At 47.1% G+C, this 16,443-nt stretch overlaps 1 protein-coding gene across 2 annotated transcripts; it reads right to left on the bottom strand.

Moving 5' to 3' along the window:
• Nucleotides 1-374: 374 nt before the first annotated feature.
• Nucleotides 375-16,326, bottom strand: LOC308575413 (NACHT, LRR and PYD domains-containing protein 12-like). Of its 2 annotated transcripts, XM_081174032.1 has the most exons (10): nucleotides 15,938-16,326; nucleotides 13,256-13,322; nucleotides 12,162-12,328; nucleotides 11,126-11,300; nucleotides 9,251-9,316; nucleotides 5,890-7,630; nucleotides 4,433-4,519; nucleotides 3,050-3,220; nucleotides 1,882-2,049; nucleotides 375-721 (listed from the first exon to the last, which is right to left on the bottom strand). In XM_081174032.1, exons 2-10 carry the CDS (start codon nucleotides 13,290-13,292, stop codon nucleotides 634-636), a joined length of 2,700 nt encoding a protein of 899 aa, XP_081030158.1. In that variant the 5' UTR covers nucleotides 13,293-13,322; nucleotides 15,938-16,326; the 3' UTR covers nucleotides 375-633. The 2 variants fall into 2 exon arrangements, with proteins under 2 accessions (XP_081030158.1, XP_081030157.1); XM_081174031.1 differs by lacking the exons at nucleotides 13,256-13,322; nucleotides 15,938-16,326 and adding an exon at nucleotides 12,479-12,660.
• Nucleotides 16,327-16,443: the final 117 nt, after the last annotated feature.

The following is a 16,443-nucleotide window of genomic DNA, read 5'->3' as shown; positions in this document are numbered from 1 at the left end:
AAGCTAGAGAATCCTTACAACAGATGGGAAAGGAAGGGGGAGGACAAGGTGCTTTGTGCTTTCATATGGTTTTCAAATGACCTTATTTTGCCCTCCCCTGCAAAATGAAAGAGACGTGTGTAGCCATTGTTGTGTTATTTTGTTTGTTACTGCAGAAAAGAGGGGGGAGGCTTTTGATTTATGCCCAACAAGGAATTCAACATGGTTTTATTATGCCCTCCCCCACTTGATTGAGGTTGAATGGATTTTATTTATAATTATTTTTGGATCGGACCAGGAGTCTGATGGAGCAACACAGAGCAAGAAGAATGAGCAAGAGTAATAATTTGGAAAATTTGTTAAGTTGTGGGTGAACATATCAGACAACATAGCAATTCTTCAAACAGCTCTTGTTTATTCACAGGCCAGAACAGAACTGAACTGAAGGGTTCAGCCAGCCTGCTAATATACAGCTCCACTACACCGCAACTGTAACAACTTTCTGTAACTATCCAATCACTGAACATCACTTTCAATCCCTTATTTGCATATGTGGACCTGAGTGAAAACTATCTACAGTATCCCCCTGCTGGCCCAGGGTGAGAACTTCAGTACATAACAAAATTAATAAAGAATAATTGGGGAAAAGGAGTTTTAAATGTGGATCTTGAAGCCTTCTCTGCAACCATCCAGCTTTTTCAGATCTTTTTCCATCGCTGGACTGATATCACTTAAGTTTAACCTAGAAAAAACACAACAAATGTAGCTATGACTATTATCACTCAGGTAGACTGCCAATAATTGCGGTTTTCAGGAAAGGAAAAAAGTAAGTAGAACATGGCAAAGGGGAACGTTAGGTTTGCACATTTAAAGAGGACTGAAGAACTCTGTTGCTCTAGAAAAACATACATGCTCTTTTTAATGACTGCAGGTTGGAAAGTGATGGGGAAATGCCCTCAAAGTGCCGCATGAATGAATAAAGGGAAGACATGTAAATATATGATGAAACCTCATAGTCATATAAAAAAGGTAAAGAGACCCCTGACCATTAGGTCCAGTCGTGACCGACTCTGGGGTTGTGGCGCTCATCTCGCTTTACTGGCCTAGGGAGCCGGCGTACAGCTTCTGGGTCATGTAGCCAGCATGACGAAGCCGCTTCTGGCAAACCAGAGCAGCACACGGAAACGCCATTTACCTTCCCGCCGGAGCGGTACCTATTTATCTACTTGCACTTTGACGTGCTTTCGAACTGCTAGGTTGGCAGGAGCAGGGACCGAGCAACGGGAGCTCACCCCGCCACAGGGATTCGAACCGCCGACCTTCTGATCAGCAGGCCCTAGGCTTTGTGGTTTAACCCACAGCGCCACCCGCATCATAGTCATATAACCACCCCCAAACAAATCAGTACATATGCTGAATAAAGGCAAGAGAAAGGGCACTTTCCTGACAACCTGCTTTTTGAGGATTCATCACAATTCATTTTGCAGGGAGGTTGCATGATGTTGCCTCGAATCCCACATCACAGTGATTTTTCCTATCATTTTCCCTATCGCAAAATGCCCAATCTTTTTGGGAAGGCAGGCAGTCGTTTTTATCGTTATCACCATTATTATTTGACTGTTTGTTACCCGCCCTTCAGCCTAAGGTCCCAGGGCAGGTCACAACAATTTAAAACAAATTACAGCCAGAAGAATATGGCGGGTTATCAAAATATGTATCTGTAGTGTTGGAGGTCAGGTTATACAGCTGCATCTTCAGAAAACAACAAACAATGCACAAATGAAAGGGACCACCACAGAGAGGCCCTCCCTTAGGCTGGCCACCCCTCCAAACTTCCAAGGTGTAGAAGTTTAAATTCCCTTAGGAGTGAATACACTTAAGAAGAGTGAGGCCTGATGGTACCTGATTTCTGTAAGAGCAGGACAGGTCAAAATGAGAGTGTGCACATCTTCAGCACACATATCCGTGAAAGGGTTGCCACTCACGTCCAGATACCTGAGGCTAGTGTTGTCGGCTAGAGCAGAGCAAAGTGCCTCAAAGGACGTATCCGACAAGGCGTTTTCCTGGATTCTGCAGCAGAGGAAGCAAAGACGTCAAAAGGTGCTCCAACCTCTTCAGAGCCTCGCACTCAGGTATAACATGACCCCTATTTTGGAGGACTCAAAATAAAGAAAATGGTGGGAGATTACCCAGAGTTGTTGAGCTTTTTTTGGGGGGGGGGGGTTGCCACAAGTAGCTGAGCTTTCTGTTTGGGGGAGGGGGTTGCCAAAAATCGCTCACCCGCCTGACCAACGCTGAAAATCTCGCACGGCACTGAAGCCACCAATTGTATGCAGGCTCGCCGCCAGCAACCACCAATCACCACCCAATTGCTGCAGCAGCTGCCAATCAGCCGCAGCCACCAATCCCCCGCCCAATCGCCGCTGACAACTCTTGCTTGCAAAAGCAACCAATTGCCAGTCCCCCGTATGCACTATCTGTGTATAAGATGACTCCCAATTTAAAAACTTGAAAAAATGGGGGGGGGGGAATACATGGTCTGATCCATGCTGACTCTTACACACTCATCAACATATTATCAACTTGGATTTGTATTTTGTTTTGTATTTTCCAGTTGCTAGCTACTCTGATTGACTGTTTTTTTTAATCCTGTACAGTATTCTCTATTTTAAAATGTATTTTCATTTTAAAAATCAATTTGAGACTCAGCTATACAGCTGCAAATAAAACGTTTTAAATGTGTAGTAAAGTGCAATGTACAATTGTGACACTAGATGGCGAAAGTGAGCTGTGCAAAATTCAATGTATTATTTTTTTTTTAATTTAAAGCATTTCCACAGTGTTTTTTTTTATATGTGTGCAGATTCCACCTTGGTAATTCAGTGGGGCTTTTTATTGTTTGGCTTAGGGGTTAGGAACATCACCTTCAGTACCTGACAGAAAGGCTGCTCATATATTTTCTTAATAAACATCTTAGAAAGGTTGAACCAAAGCCTCTGGAAATGTACACATGACCTGCAAATCTTTTAAAATACTCTGCGTACCTTGAGGTGGTTGCTTTGACACTTACATTAGTTTCTGTATCCTGCTCTGCGGACTTCTGAACACCTTCAGTAAGTCAGAGAGGCCCTGATCCTGCAGCTTGTTCTTGGACAGGTCAAGATTTAAAAGGGTCCGATTCTCCAAGAGCGCCAAACTCAGGTCTTGACAGCACTGTCCAGTAAGCGCATTCTTTGCCAAGCTGGGAAGAGCAAAGGGAGGAAATGAAGAAGAGAAGATGGAAAATATGTACACACATGGAGTTTGTGTCTCTGAACTGCTCAATTCTTCTTCTATTTTAAAGGCTGGACTCCTAAACTCATTTACTAGGGACCAAATACCTCTGGATTCTGCAAGGCTGGACCCTGAACTCCCCCACCCCACCCTGGTGGGCAGTTCTGACAGCTAGGTAGAAGTGACCTATTCCCTCCCCCCATACAGCTGTATCTATACCTGCCCCTTATGTTATCAGGTGTGGGGCAGGAGGTTGTGGATTGTGGAAAACAGTTCAGTGCCTGCCCATTGTTGCTGTTGCTTCTTTCTCTCTTTCATGCCTCCAGAAGTACCTGATCGCCTATACTTTTCTGTTTCATGAAAATGTATTATTAAATAAGTAGTGAAGCGTTGAGTGGCGAGTGGCAAGTCTTGATAACAAATAAATAAATGTGGAATACTGCTGGGCTTTGACAAAGATCGTTGTAATGACGACTGCCAATCTGAACTTTTTCTATGGTTTATTCTTGTAGATCGTGACATCGATCCAGTTGGCATAACTTGCTATAAAGAACTTTCTATAAAATCAAGTCTTACTGACTAGTGATTTAAATCAATTTGATTTAAATAAAATCCACCCTGGGAGAAACTAAGAGAAACTGAAGCTTACACATTCACCCACCTCTGTTATCTAACAAAACCGCCCACAACTCACAACAAAACAGATTGTGAAAGGAATCAGAATTCAAAGGGCATGAGAGCAAAATGTTTCCAATTTAGTTTTGAGTCAGGAACATTTGCTAAAGGATAAAGGTCCAGTCGTGGCCAACTCTGGGGTTGCGGCACTCATCTCGCTTTACTGGCCGAGGGAGCCAGCGTACAGCTTCCGGGTCATGTGGCCAGCATGACTAAGCCGCTTCTGGCGAACCAGAGCAGTGCACGGAAACACCGTTTACCTTCCCGCCAGAGTGGTACCTATTTATCTGCTTGCACTTTTGACATGCTTTTGAACTGCTAGGTTGGCAGGAGCAGGGATTCGAACCGCCGACCTTCTGACCGGCAAGTCCTAGGCTCTGTGGTTTAACCCACAGCGCCACCCGCATTGCTAAAGGATGCCTTTCCCCAAATACCTTCTGGCTCTTCCAGTGCAGACCCAGTGAGGATTTGGTAAGGAATAGCCCATTAGCTGCAACAAACATACCTCAGGATTTCCACTCGACACTCTTTATGTTTCAAGATAGAAACAAGCTCCTTTGTGGATGGATTGCTCAGATCGTTATTGCAAAGCCTGTGAAAGGAGAAAGAATTTATAGGAATGCAAAAAGCATTTAGTAGTCACTCTAGACCTTTCCCCCCTCCTTGTGTCACACCCTTTATATTGTGGGACTGAAGGAAGGGACTGTCACTGATAATTTGGAAGCTGCTTTGGGAGGCTTTTTCATCAAAATTGGGACCTGCTGTAGTTGGATGGTTTCCACCCCCGCTCCTTCCCCTGCCCCCAAGCTAACAGACATCATCTGCCTCGATGGGCAAAGGACAGAGAGGGAGGTAGGCAAGGGCCACATCCACACAATATATTTGCATAACTATTAGTCCACTTTAAGAGTCATAGCTTCCCCTAACCACCTTCAACCTTTGCAACTGGCAGACTGTATGAAGCTTCTGAACTGGCAAGGCCTAATATGAACACTTGGAGCCTGCCTGTCTCTGCATCTGCTGCCTCGTAGAAAAGGCAGAAACTTTTGCCGATTTTGATCCCAACACAGTCATACCTTGGGTTACAGCCGCTTCAGGTTGTGTTTTTTCGGGTTGCGGACTGCCAAAACCTGGAAGTACCGGCATGGGTTACTTCCAGGTTTTGGCAGTTGCTCATGCGCAGAAGCGCTATATCGCGCTTTGAGCATGAGCAGAAGCGCCAAATCGCAACCCGTGCATGCGCAGGCGCGGGTGGCGAATGCTGCAGGTTGCGAACATGCATTCTGCACGGATCACATTTGCAACACGAGCATCCGCTGTACTGGCTTCAGTCTCCCACTCCTGTGCCAGCCCTCGGCCCTAGTCACTGACCGCAGGGACCTTTGGATAGGAAGACTCTTTGTCAGGTCTCAAGTACATTCAGATGCCCAAGGCCTAGCCTGGCTCTGTGGCAGATGCCTGAATACTAAATAACACTCGTCGTGAAGTCTGAAACATACCCATTTAAAGTAGTTGGAACCATGGGCCCCAATCCTTCTGCAGGTGCTGTTTCAGTTCATGGGGGGGGGGGTTGGGGTGGGCAGATTTAGAAAGGTCCAAAGAATAAATTCAATATGAACGCTGCTCCATCAATTGTTTGGAATGTTTTATTAAACCTTGAAGGTACAGTCATACCTCGGAATTCGAACAGAATCTGTTCCGGAAGTCCGTTTGACTTCCGAAATGTTCGACTTCCAAAATGCAGCTTCTGATTGGTTGCAGGAAGCTCCTGCAGCCAATCAGAAGCTGCAGAAGCTCCGTCGGATGTTCGGCTTCCAAAAGAATGTTCAAAAACTGAAACACTCACTTCCAGTTTTTGATTGTTTAGGAGCTGAAACGTTCGTCTCCCAAGGCGTTTGGGATCTGAGGCACAACTGTACTTGTAATTTGACATCAGCTGTGAATTGCATTTCAGCTGCTTACCTCAGTTCTCTGATTCTGTGCAGCTCAAGGCTGAGCCTCTGCAGTCCCTCGTTCTGAATGAAGCACGTATCAAGATTCAGGAGGTCAATCTTCTCGCAGCACCTCAGCACATAAGCAAGGATGACACAGTCCACAGGCATCAGATACAGTTCCGAAAAGTCCATGGAGGCATCACCATCCTCCCCCAATGCCTGAGACACAAGGAGCTTGTTGTGTGCCTCGAAAAGAAAATTGAAGAAATTCAAGGTCCTCTTTTTCCCATCAAGATGCCTTTCCATTTGGAGGAAATCACTGCAGTCCGTCTTCAGGATCCAGTCAATGACTTGCCTGGCGGTCACTGGTGAGAACGTCCCCAGAAGAGACTCCAACGGTGCCCTGGTTGCAAACTGAGACAAGCCAGAGAGGAAGCGAAGAAAAATTTCGTACTCCCCACCTTGGGCTTCTTGGACTGCTGCCATTATGTATCTAAAATTGTCCTCCTTGAAGTCTAAATAGTGGACGAGGGCAGCAAAAAACTCTTGGACAGTGAGGTGGACAAAAGAATAGGTGACGACAGGAGGTGAAGTGGCACTTTGTATGTTTTCCACCAGGAAAGTTTTGACGAGGGGAGATGAATCCACATTAAACGCTTCCAGTTGCGCCTGATCAAACAGAAGAGTGCGATGCTGGAGGCCATACTCAGCCAGCCAGCCAAGTTGTATCATCATCTTCCGTGCCCTTTCACGCTCAGGGAGCTCCTTGGTGTGATTGACCATCACATGCCTGATGTAGCTCACGAAGAGCTGAGTTACCGTTTTGGGAAGGGGATGTGGCTGTCCGGCCTCAGATGTGAAGCAAGGCTGCAAGGCTGTGCAAGTAATCCAGCAGTAAGAAGGATTGTAACAGAGGGTGTACAGAACCTGGCTCTCCCTGACATGGGCCAAAGCCTCCTTGGCCACCGCAGCTTCTCCAAAGAAGTTGTGGAAGTACTTTTCTCTTTCCTGGGAGAGGAAGCCCACAATACTGGCCACTCTGTGGAGGACCCCTCTCTCCAAACGGGCAAGATTGCTTGGGCGGCTGGTCAGGAGGACGGAACAGCCCTTCAGAAGCTTCTCTTTCAGCAGGCTGGCCACAATCACCCCCACCGGTTTCACATCTCCTGGTTGGGCACAAAATTCTGCGTTCCTGCCCAAGTCAAGGTTACTGTTGCTCTCGTCCAAACCGTCAAATATGAACAGCAATTTTGGGGGTTCTTGTAGAATTGTGTCAAGCTTAGAGTGTAAATTGGGGTACTCCTGTTGGATCAGGCTTTCTAGGCTGGTCTTTTCCCCCACCGCGTTGAGGTCTCGGAATTTGAAGAAGAAAACAAAAGTGAATTTCTGGTAGTGTTTTCCAGTGGCCCAGTCAAAGACAAACTTCTGCGCTAGGGTACTCTTGCCAACGCCAGCTACACCGCTCACCATCACAAAGTGGGGCGTGCGGCCTGATCGATAGCACCAACGGAAAAGCCGGCCTGGGGTGATTCGCTCCAGCTCCACCTGCATCTTGTGGCGGAGGCGATATTCGTTCAGCTCTCCAGCAGCAGCCAGTGCCTCATGTTCTTGAAACGTTTGTCTCCTGAAGTAGACATCCGCGACTATTTTTATATCCACATAGCGGTTGAGGATGGGGAAACTTTGCCCCTCGGACCGTGTTCTTTGGCCGGTTTCTTGCAGCAACTTGGTCTGTTCCAACAGAATACGTCTGTGTTCATCCTGACAAGCTGGACAGAAGAAAAAGATTGCAGGGTTCACTGAATTAGGCCCAGCCTAGCAGAACAGGAGATCAAATAGGCAAAGACTTCCTGGATTGTAGCATCTCCGGCTATTGGTAGATGATTCTTACAAGAAACGCTGAGACAAAGTGAGCTGGTTTGAAAATCGCCATAAACCTTCGTTCTGCTTGCTCTTTCGCCACATCCAAGAAACTGTGGTTAATCTTAACTATGGTTTGAAACAGGGCAACTTGAAAAGCATGGGTTGTTATGGAACTGGGCTATTTGCCACAAACACTAGTAACGATTACCGTATTTTGCGCCCCATAGGACGCTCCGGCCCATAGGACGCACCTAGTTTTTGGGGGGACAAATAAAGGGGAAAAAAATTATTTCCCCCCCAGGAAGAACCAGGTCGGGGAACAGCGGGAAGGCGCGCTCTGCCTCCCCGCTGTCCCCCGAGCTTGTGGGGCTGGCTATGGGGAGAAGTGCGCTGATCCCGGGACTGCAGGCAGCTCTGCACAACCCTCAGAGCCGGTCTCCTGAGGGTTGCGCAGAGCTTCCTGAAGCCTGGAGAGCGAGAGGGGTCGGTGCGCACCGACCCCTCTCGCTCTCCAGGCTTCAGCGAAAGCCTGCATTCGCCCCATAGGACGCACACACATTTCCCCTTCATTTTTGGAGGGGGAAAAGTGCGTCCTATAGGGTGAAAAATACGGTAAACACAGCTCAGGGTACAGGCAAAATGTTAATCAAAAACATAAGCAAAACTGAGATCCTTGGAAAGAGGGGAAGGGGGAAAGAGGCATGTAAGCGCATGGCTTTCGGTAGGTCACTCCTGTCACAATAAGCCATGGTTCATCATTATGTCCAAGTTGGCCCAGTAAAGCAGAACCAACAGAACCTTGCATTTAGACCAGGGAGAGCCAGGTTCAAATCCCTACTTATCCATGTAGCTTCCTTCCATATGAATACAGATCAATTAAATGACTATTAAGAGGTAAATAACCTCCCCTTCTATGTGTGGACAGGTTTAACTGCCAGTTACCATCTCACACAGAGAAAGAAAAAAGCCAAGAGTTGCACATCCCATTACAATGTTCCCTTATACAGTCGTACCTTAGTTTTTGAACAGCTTACTTCACGAACAACTCGGAACTTGAACGTCGCAGACCCGGAAGTAGGTGTTCCGGTTTGCAAACTTTGCCTCGGAAGCTGAATGTCTGGCATGGATTCCGATTGGCTGCAGGACACTCCTGCAGCCAATCGGAAGCTGCGCCTTGGTTTCCAAACATTTCGGAAGTCGAACGGACTCCCGGAACGCATTCTGTCTGAAAACCTGTCTGTATAAAGTAGGACCACAATGCAGAAAGGAATAATTGCTCCACCCTCAGATCTCCATGGTGCTTTGCGGTGCTGGCTCCAAGGTAAGCAAGGCCCACCACTCTGCCCAGAACATCCAAGTTCAGATGCAGCTTAAGAAAACACTGAGTTGGCATGTCCTACTTCTTTCAGGTTGCAGGGGGAGCTGCTCACTGAGTGCCCCATGCCTGACCAAAATCTGATTCCCTTGCATTGGTTCAATGGAAAACAGGAAGTGTTGGTGAACTATTTTTATTTGCTATCAGGTACCTTTCATTTCCGGGGCAAGGTTGTGTCCGGTTTCATTTAGGAGAATCTCGTTGAGTAGCGCTTGATCTTCAAAAAAAGAGAAAAAGCAAAACAGTTGGAAATGGAATTTGGCATCGTCTAAGCCACTTGGCATATACAACGCTGACTGGACTGACAGCTGAATAATAATTGACGCTGGTGATGGGACAGCAAGCTGACTTTGGGGACACTGGTCAGGCCTCAGGGCGCAAGCACTGCTCTGTCCTCCAGAACCTCACGAGTAAGCATTTGTTTAGCCCAATTAAAGTGCATTCAAAAAGTCTGGCACAACAAATCCGCTTTTATATTGATAATAGTAATAAACTGTTTGCAATTACTTATTTTTATATTTAATAAAATTTAGACGCTGCTTGATTGTAAAAAACAACAACATCTCAAAGTTGTTTACAAAAAACAACAGTGAAATGCAAGGGGGTGGGAAAGACAACGCTACTTTAAAAATGCCAAAGTTAAAATACTAAAACAGATTAAAATTACCTCAACTTTCTAAGCAACTAGGTAGGCTTGTGTAATAAGTATGAGTTACTCGTGCGTAAACTGGTGCCTTTCTCGGTTAATTTGCCTTGTTAAACCTTTCTGACTGCACAGCCCCTTCTCATTGTGGCTGCCTCAGTCACTGGCAGAATCCGTCAGTGGGCGTTTCTTGAACCTCTTCCAGCATAAAAGTTGTTTGACACCCAGTCTCCTCCTCCTCTCACTGCGCGGGAGTCTTCTGCACAGGGAAGGCGTGGGTAGCGGAGGATCTGGGCTCTCCTCACTAATGTCCAGTGAAGAGTCCCTGAGCCCTCTCTCCAATTCCCCCGTCTGCCCCCCTTCATCCCTGGTGTTGCGCTGATTGGCTTCCCCCTCTAATGAGCTGTTTCTCCCCCTGCTGCTGGGTCCTTCGCCAGCATCATCTGGGAGCCTCCCCTTCGCCTCTCGCTCCGATGTCAGTTCCCTGACAGCTTGTCTCGACATTCATGTTTTCAGCAGATGCTGAAAAGAATACAGTGAAGGATCTCCTTGATCTCAATAGGCAGGGAGTTCCCAAGTGCAGGTGCTGCCACACTTTTACAAATGCAGAACAGGCATTACAGTGGAACCTCGACTGTGACCATATTCCGTTCCGGAGGTCCGTCCGGAGGTCGAAATGGGTCACTGGGAGAGGTGCCGTTGTGTGCAGGCAGCAATTGCCTACTCCTGCACAAACGGCGGCAAACCCGTCATTTACTTCTGGGTTTGCCGTGGACGTTGGGCAAAATGGACACAAGTGGAGGCGGATGTGAGAAGAGGTTTGACTGTAAAAAGCAGCTGTTAACACTGCCAATTCCACTGACTGAAGCAGTTGAGTGAGCGTATGTGGGGAAAGGCGAGCTCAGGCAAACTGGCCCCGAGTTGTTAAATACTTTATATATCAATAGTAAAGGTAAAGGGACCCCTGACCATTAGGTCCAGTCGTGGCCGACTCTGGGGTTGCGGCGCTCATCTCGCTTTATTGGCCAAGGGAGCCGGCGTACAGCTTCCAAGTCATGTGGCCAGCATGACTAAGCTGCTTCTGGCAAACCAGAGCAGCGCACGGAAACGCCCTTTACCTTCCTGCCGGAGCGGAACCTATTTATCTACTTGCACTTTGACGTGCTTTCAAACTGCTAGGTTGGCAGGAGCAGGGACCGAGCAACGGGAACTCACCCCATCGCAGGGATTCGAACCGCCAACCTTCTGATCAGCAAGTCCTAGGCTCTGTGGTTTAACCCACAGCGCCACCCGTGTCCCATTACAGTAACACCTTAATAACACCTTAAAAACAAAACAAAAAGAAAATTCTCACTACTCAGGGAGCAGGGGACAATATATTACCTTTGCGGGTGATTTCCCCCACCATCACCTCAAGGTTGGGATGAGACCAGTGGCGCCTCAGAGCGCAGAGACTCTTCCAAAGCCCTATTGCCAAAGCCTTGTTACTGGCAAGGTCAGCAACTAGCGTCTCTGCTGCTGCGGTTGAATCCTGGTGCTTCTCTATTTTTTCATAGATCTAAACAAAACACAGAAGACAGATTACAGATAGGTAGCCGTGTTGGTCTGCCATAGTCAAAATAAAAAAATTCCTTCCAGTAGCACCTTAAAGACCAACTAAGTTAGTTCTTGGTATGAGCTTTCGTGTGCATGCACACTTCTTCAGATACACAGAAGTATCTGAAGTATCTGTGTATCTGAAGAAGTGTGCATGCACACGAAAGCTCATACCAAGAACTAACTTAGTTGGTCTTTAAGGTGCTACTGGAAGGAATTTTTTTATTTTGACAGAAGACAGAGTTTAGCTAGCTAGCTAGCAGGGGGAAAAATACAGAAATCTTCTCACTCAGATCAAGGGCCCAGCTACACCGGCATCTTGTTCATCGTAGGGCCAAGCCAAATGCTTCAGGGAAGCTTGCAGGCAGTGTATGAAGCTGGCAGCCCTCCTCCTCTGCTGTTTGTTCCTATCAACCGATATTCAGGTATACTGCCATTGAAATGGAAGTTCTATAAAGCTTCCATGGCCAATGGCTGCCGACAGTTCTCCATCTCCATGAATTTGTTTGAACTTTAAATGAAAAAAATGGAATGCAACACTAACCCGACTCCAGCCTCCCTAGCTGTTTGCAGAATGTGTTTTTCTCAATTCGAAGGTCTTCTATGGCTGACTGCCATTTAAAGGCTTCTGGGTAAGTGTGGTTATTTTGCCCCACAGTTCCCTCCTTAGGCCAGAACAGGATGGAGGTTGCATTGGCCAAAATCACACCCCCCACAACACTCCTTGCATTTGGGATTTTGTTCTTGAGGGTCCAGCGTTCCCTTAGAAATGCAGCCCCCACCATACCATACATTTTTTTAAGGATTTGCAAAGCATTGTTACCTGGGCTTGCTCAGGTGTAATGACCTTGCTGCTCCTCAGTTCCTGAACCACCAGGGCGATGTCATTTTCGATGACGTAGATCAAGTCCGGGTGGAAATACTCTGTGACTCTCCTTAGCTGGCCTTCTGCGAAAGCCTCTAAGTGTTTGACGAAGCGTTGCAGGTCCCCTGAAAAGAGACAGCAGAGCAGCCATGAACGCAGCCAGGACTCAGAAGTTGCTTTCGTGGGGTTGGAATCCTCAGAGAAACACTCCTGGAAGCCTAGAAATGCGGTGGTTTAGCCACATAGACACCAGTACATTTTATATACAGTGGTACCTTGGTTCTCGAACATAATCCGTTCCGGAAGACCGTTCGACTTCCTAAACGTTTGAAAACCGAGGCGCAAAGGGCAGGCCTGCAGGTTCAACTGGAAAAACTGAAAAACACACAGTAGAAGTCGTTTGACTTCTGAGGAGCGTTCGAAAACAGAAGCAATTACTTCTAGGTTTTTGGCGTTCGAAAACCAAAACATTCCAAGATGCTCAAAAAAGGAGGTACCACTGTGTACATACACACACACACAAACACACACACACACACGGTTTTTCCTCCACCATATCCTAAAATATCAGGGCATTGAACAACAAGCAAACTTTTCTGCAACTTTTCAAGGGCTTTTTCACTCAAGTGCCCTTTCCTGAACAGATTAATCAGAACTATCTAGTCTCAAACTGGTACTAGATTTCTACATAATTAAAATAATGCCTTTTGCAACTCATACGTTAGGTTGCTGAACCATGTATATAATATCGGGGGGGAAGCCACAGCTCAACGGTACAGCATCTGCTTTGCATGCAAACGGTCTCAGGTCTCTCTGGCAATCTCCAGGTTAGGGCTAGGACTGTCCCCTATCTGCCAGCCAGTGTACTGAGCTACATGGACCGGCTGTGGGCAGGATCGCTGCGTTGCAAGGGGCTGAGCTAGATGACCCTCGTGGTCCCTTCCAGCTCTACAGTGCTACGGTCTGACTCGGTGTGATTCCTTAATCCCAATTGCCAGTCTGCTGCTGATGACAGCAGTCCACCTGTCACTCACTCACAGACACAAGCTTACCTTCGGTTATTACAACACCTCTGCAGTTTGCAGCCATTTTGGATTCCACCTGCTATGATGCCACTTGCTGAAAGGGAGACAATGAAAAAGGGGGGGAAATCAATGCTGGAATAGCACTAATGGGGCTCCTTCTTCCTTTTCACGTTGTAAGCACATGGCACTCAACTTTTCACAGGTGAAAATGGGGGTCTTGTTTGTTAACACTCCCGGTTTTTAAAACCAAGAATGACTGGCCAAGCATCTCACTGCATAACATAGGAGCCAATTCCTAGGTCCCTTTGCCTCCACCACCCCCATAAAATATTTGAGGGGTCTGGGCTGTCCAAAGTGAATAGGCATTGCCATTCAAATGGTGGGACTCTGCACTGGCCTTATCTGGGGCCCCCCTATATTTTATTCACGTTGGCATGACTGCTGCCAAGGCGCTGTACTAGTGATTCTCACAGGGTGTGGAACGGCAAGTGCGGAGGGAATTGAGGACAATGGGGTAAACATTTCATTCTTTCCCACATCACCTTCTTTGCGGCAAGGAGTTTAACAACTCAGCTTTCCTTCAGCTAATTACATACATTTACTGTGGGAAATATAAGTCGCTGGTCTTAGAGGCCCTAAATGTGTGCATTATTTCTTTTATATTTTCCACTCCCCCCCCCCATGTGCCTCTCAAAGTATTTATACTCGTCCCCAGGGTTGTTGTTTTTCCTTCAGGGTGTACTCAAGGGCACATAGTACCAGCACATCTTTTTGTTGTTAAAAAGTGTGGCACTTGCTGTAGCAACTTCATGGTGAGTGCCGGGACCTATTTTTCTAGAAAAAAACCACTGCTCATCATCTGTAATTTCTTCTCCCATTCTCCTTTCATACACAACTTGAACTTTATACCCCAGCCCCCAAAACCAATTTCTTTCATCCTGCCTGCATGGTTCTTTTACACTCACTTCTTCCTCCTATATGAATATTTTCCTCTCTAATCCTTTTTAATTCCACTTTATGCAGCAGCAGTAATTATTATTATAGCAATAAATATTAATCTTTTACCTCACAGTTTCCTTAATACCTCCCCAGGCCCTTCCCCCTCAAAGGAGGGAGACCTTCCTTCCCCGAAATCTTTCTGTGTCCCTGCCACTGTGGGGAGGATGTGAGGAGCTTCTGGAGCCATGGGGCAACTGCCCCCCATATCAAGTAAATAAATAAAAATACTTAATTAACCCACCCCAAAATAAATCCTGGCTACACCCGTGTCTGGAACTGTACTGGACCAACCAAAAGGCTATGGCACAGCAAGGGGGCAAGGCAGGCATGCAAGAAAGACCTGGGTGCAGCCTGTGGCACTCAGACCCACCTGGAAGTGAGTTGCACCCCACTGTTTGAAATGCTGAAATGGCGAAAATGACCGGCAGTGGCGTAGCGTGGGGGGTGCAGGGGGGGCCGGCCGCACCGGGCGCAACATCTGGGGGTTAGGGGGCGCAAATTACTTGCCTTGCCCCGGGTGCTGACAACCCACGCTACGCCACTGATGACCGGGAAGATCAGAGATCAAGAAGATAATGAATTTAATAAAGAATGGGGAAAATCTGCAAGTTACTTAAAAGAACACTGTAAACAATTAAAAACTTTGGCAGGATTCTAAGAAACACTTGCAATGTAGCGAGAACTATGGTGAGAACCAAGTATTAAGAAAATATGGAGAACATTACAAGATGCAGTTGGAACACAATAATGATGGAAACCATGGAGGGCTGGAGGGAAGTCCGGGGATTCAGAGAATCCTATCTGTATATGAGTATGTTTTATTTGTGATGATAATTGTTAAAGATAAAAATTAATAAAAATATTTAAAAAGTAAAAAGGGGAAAAACCACTGCTCTAAGCAGTAATGAAAGCAAGAAAACAGCATCATAATAACAGTAAAAAACACTTTATAAAAAGAGGGGGAAAAACAGAGAAATGGGGTCTGATCTGATGGGTCAGGTGGGCAAGCCGGTTCAAAAACATGACTTCTGAAGCAACAGGTGGAGGTTGCTTTTTTCACATGTGGGACGTTCCACAGAGCAGGGACAACAGCAGAAAAGGCCTATTTTCAGGACCCAACGCTGTGATATTCTGTAGAGTCCAGTGCCATGAGCAAAATATACCCCCAGGTGATGTAAGTCAGGTATGGGTCACCTTTGGCCTGACAGGTACTGCGGAACTACAACTCCCATCAGCCCCAGAAAGCATAGCCAGCAGTCAGAATTGACGAGAAGTGCAGTTCAGTAACACTATGCGGGAACAGGCAAGGGCGTAGACCCCCCCCCCTTAAATCAAGCAAAACAATATAAATACTTGACTAATGAACCAATCACGTAGGTTCTGCCCCCTCTAACAAAAGTCCCGCCCCCTAAACCAAGTCCTCCCACCCCACCCCACAATCAAAATCCTGGCTACGCCCTTGGGGACAGGCACCTGGTCCAGGCTGCTGATACTGTACATTTTTGTGGGGCGGAACAGAAGATTGAAGGAGGGACTAACGACGACGACAACCCTGGACAATAAACGCTCTGTGTCGGAGGGAGAATGCACTCTGTGTGTGCTCGGTGACCCTCATCTTTTTATTGCCGGCCAGATTCCAAATGTCAGGAAGTCCCCCAGAGTCCTCAACTGGGACCATGAACTTCAGCTCACCGGGCGGAGAGCACTCACCTGCCCGATTACACTGATGTTCAGCCTTGCTGGTCTTCTGGAAGCTGACTTTGATGGAGGGCCAGAGAGAGCCGAGGCAAGTGTGGATCTGTGCATGCTCAGATCACCGCGGCCTGGGTCGCTGCTGCTGCTCGGTCTTCACAGCCGGCAGGAAAAAACAGGCGCCATGTCATGCGAGAAACTTCTCGTTCTGCTTTCACTTTCAGTAGATCGCTGGGAGGTGGCTTTCAGACAGCAAACACAGCCAGCTGTCGAGTAGTTCCTGGCTTCGTTTCCTCTTATTTCAGGCTGCAAAAAGCAGTCCTAGATTTCGGGGGGGGGGGGTTTAGGGCTGCAAACCTGTGCAAAAGTGAAGTGGATAATTGCTTCCAAGTAATCGTCGCGCGGTAAGTCAGTGGGGTGGATTCCTTAGGCCCTGGGGGCATAATGAGACCCGCCCCCCTCCAAAGCTCTTTATCTTGCCCTTGCGAAGTTACCCAGGGCGCACCCTCTCACTGAACCCACTG

The sequence above is a fragment of the Podarcis bocagei genome (genome assembly GCF_964188305.1).
Source record: "Podarcis bocagei genome assembly, chromosome: 16".
NCBI lineage: Eukaryota > Metazoa > Chordata > Lepidosauria > Squamata > Lacertidae > Podarcis > Podarcis bocagei.
Note: the sequence above shows the minus strand (reverse complement) of the source record. Positions and strands in the feature narration are given on the sequence as shown.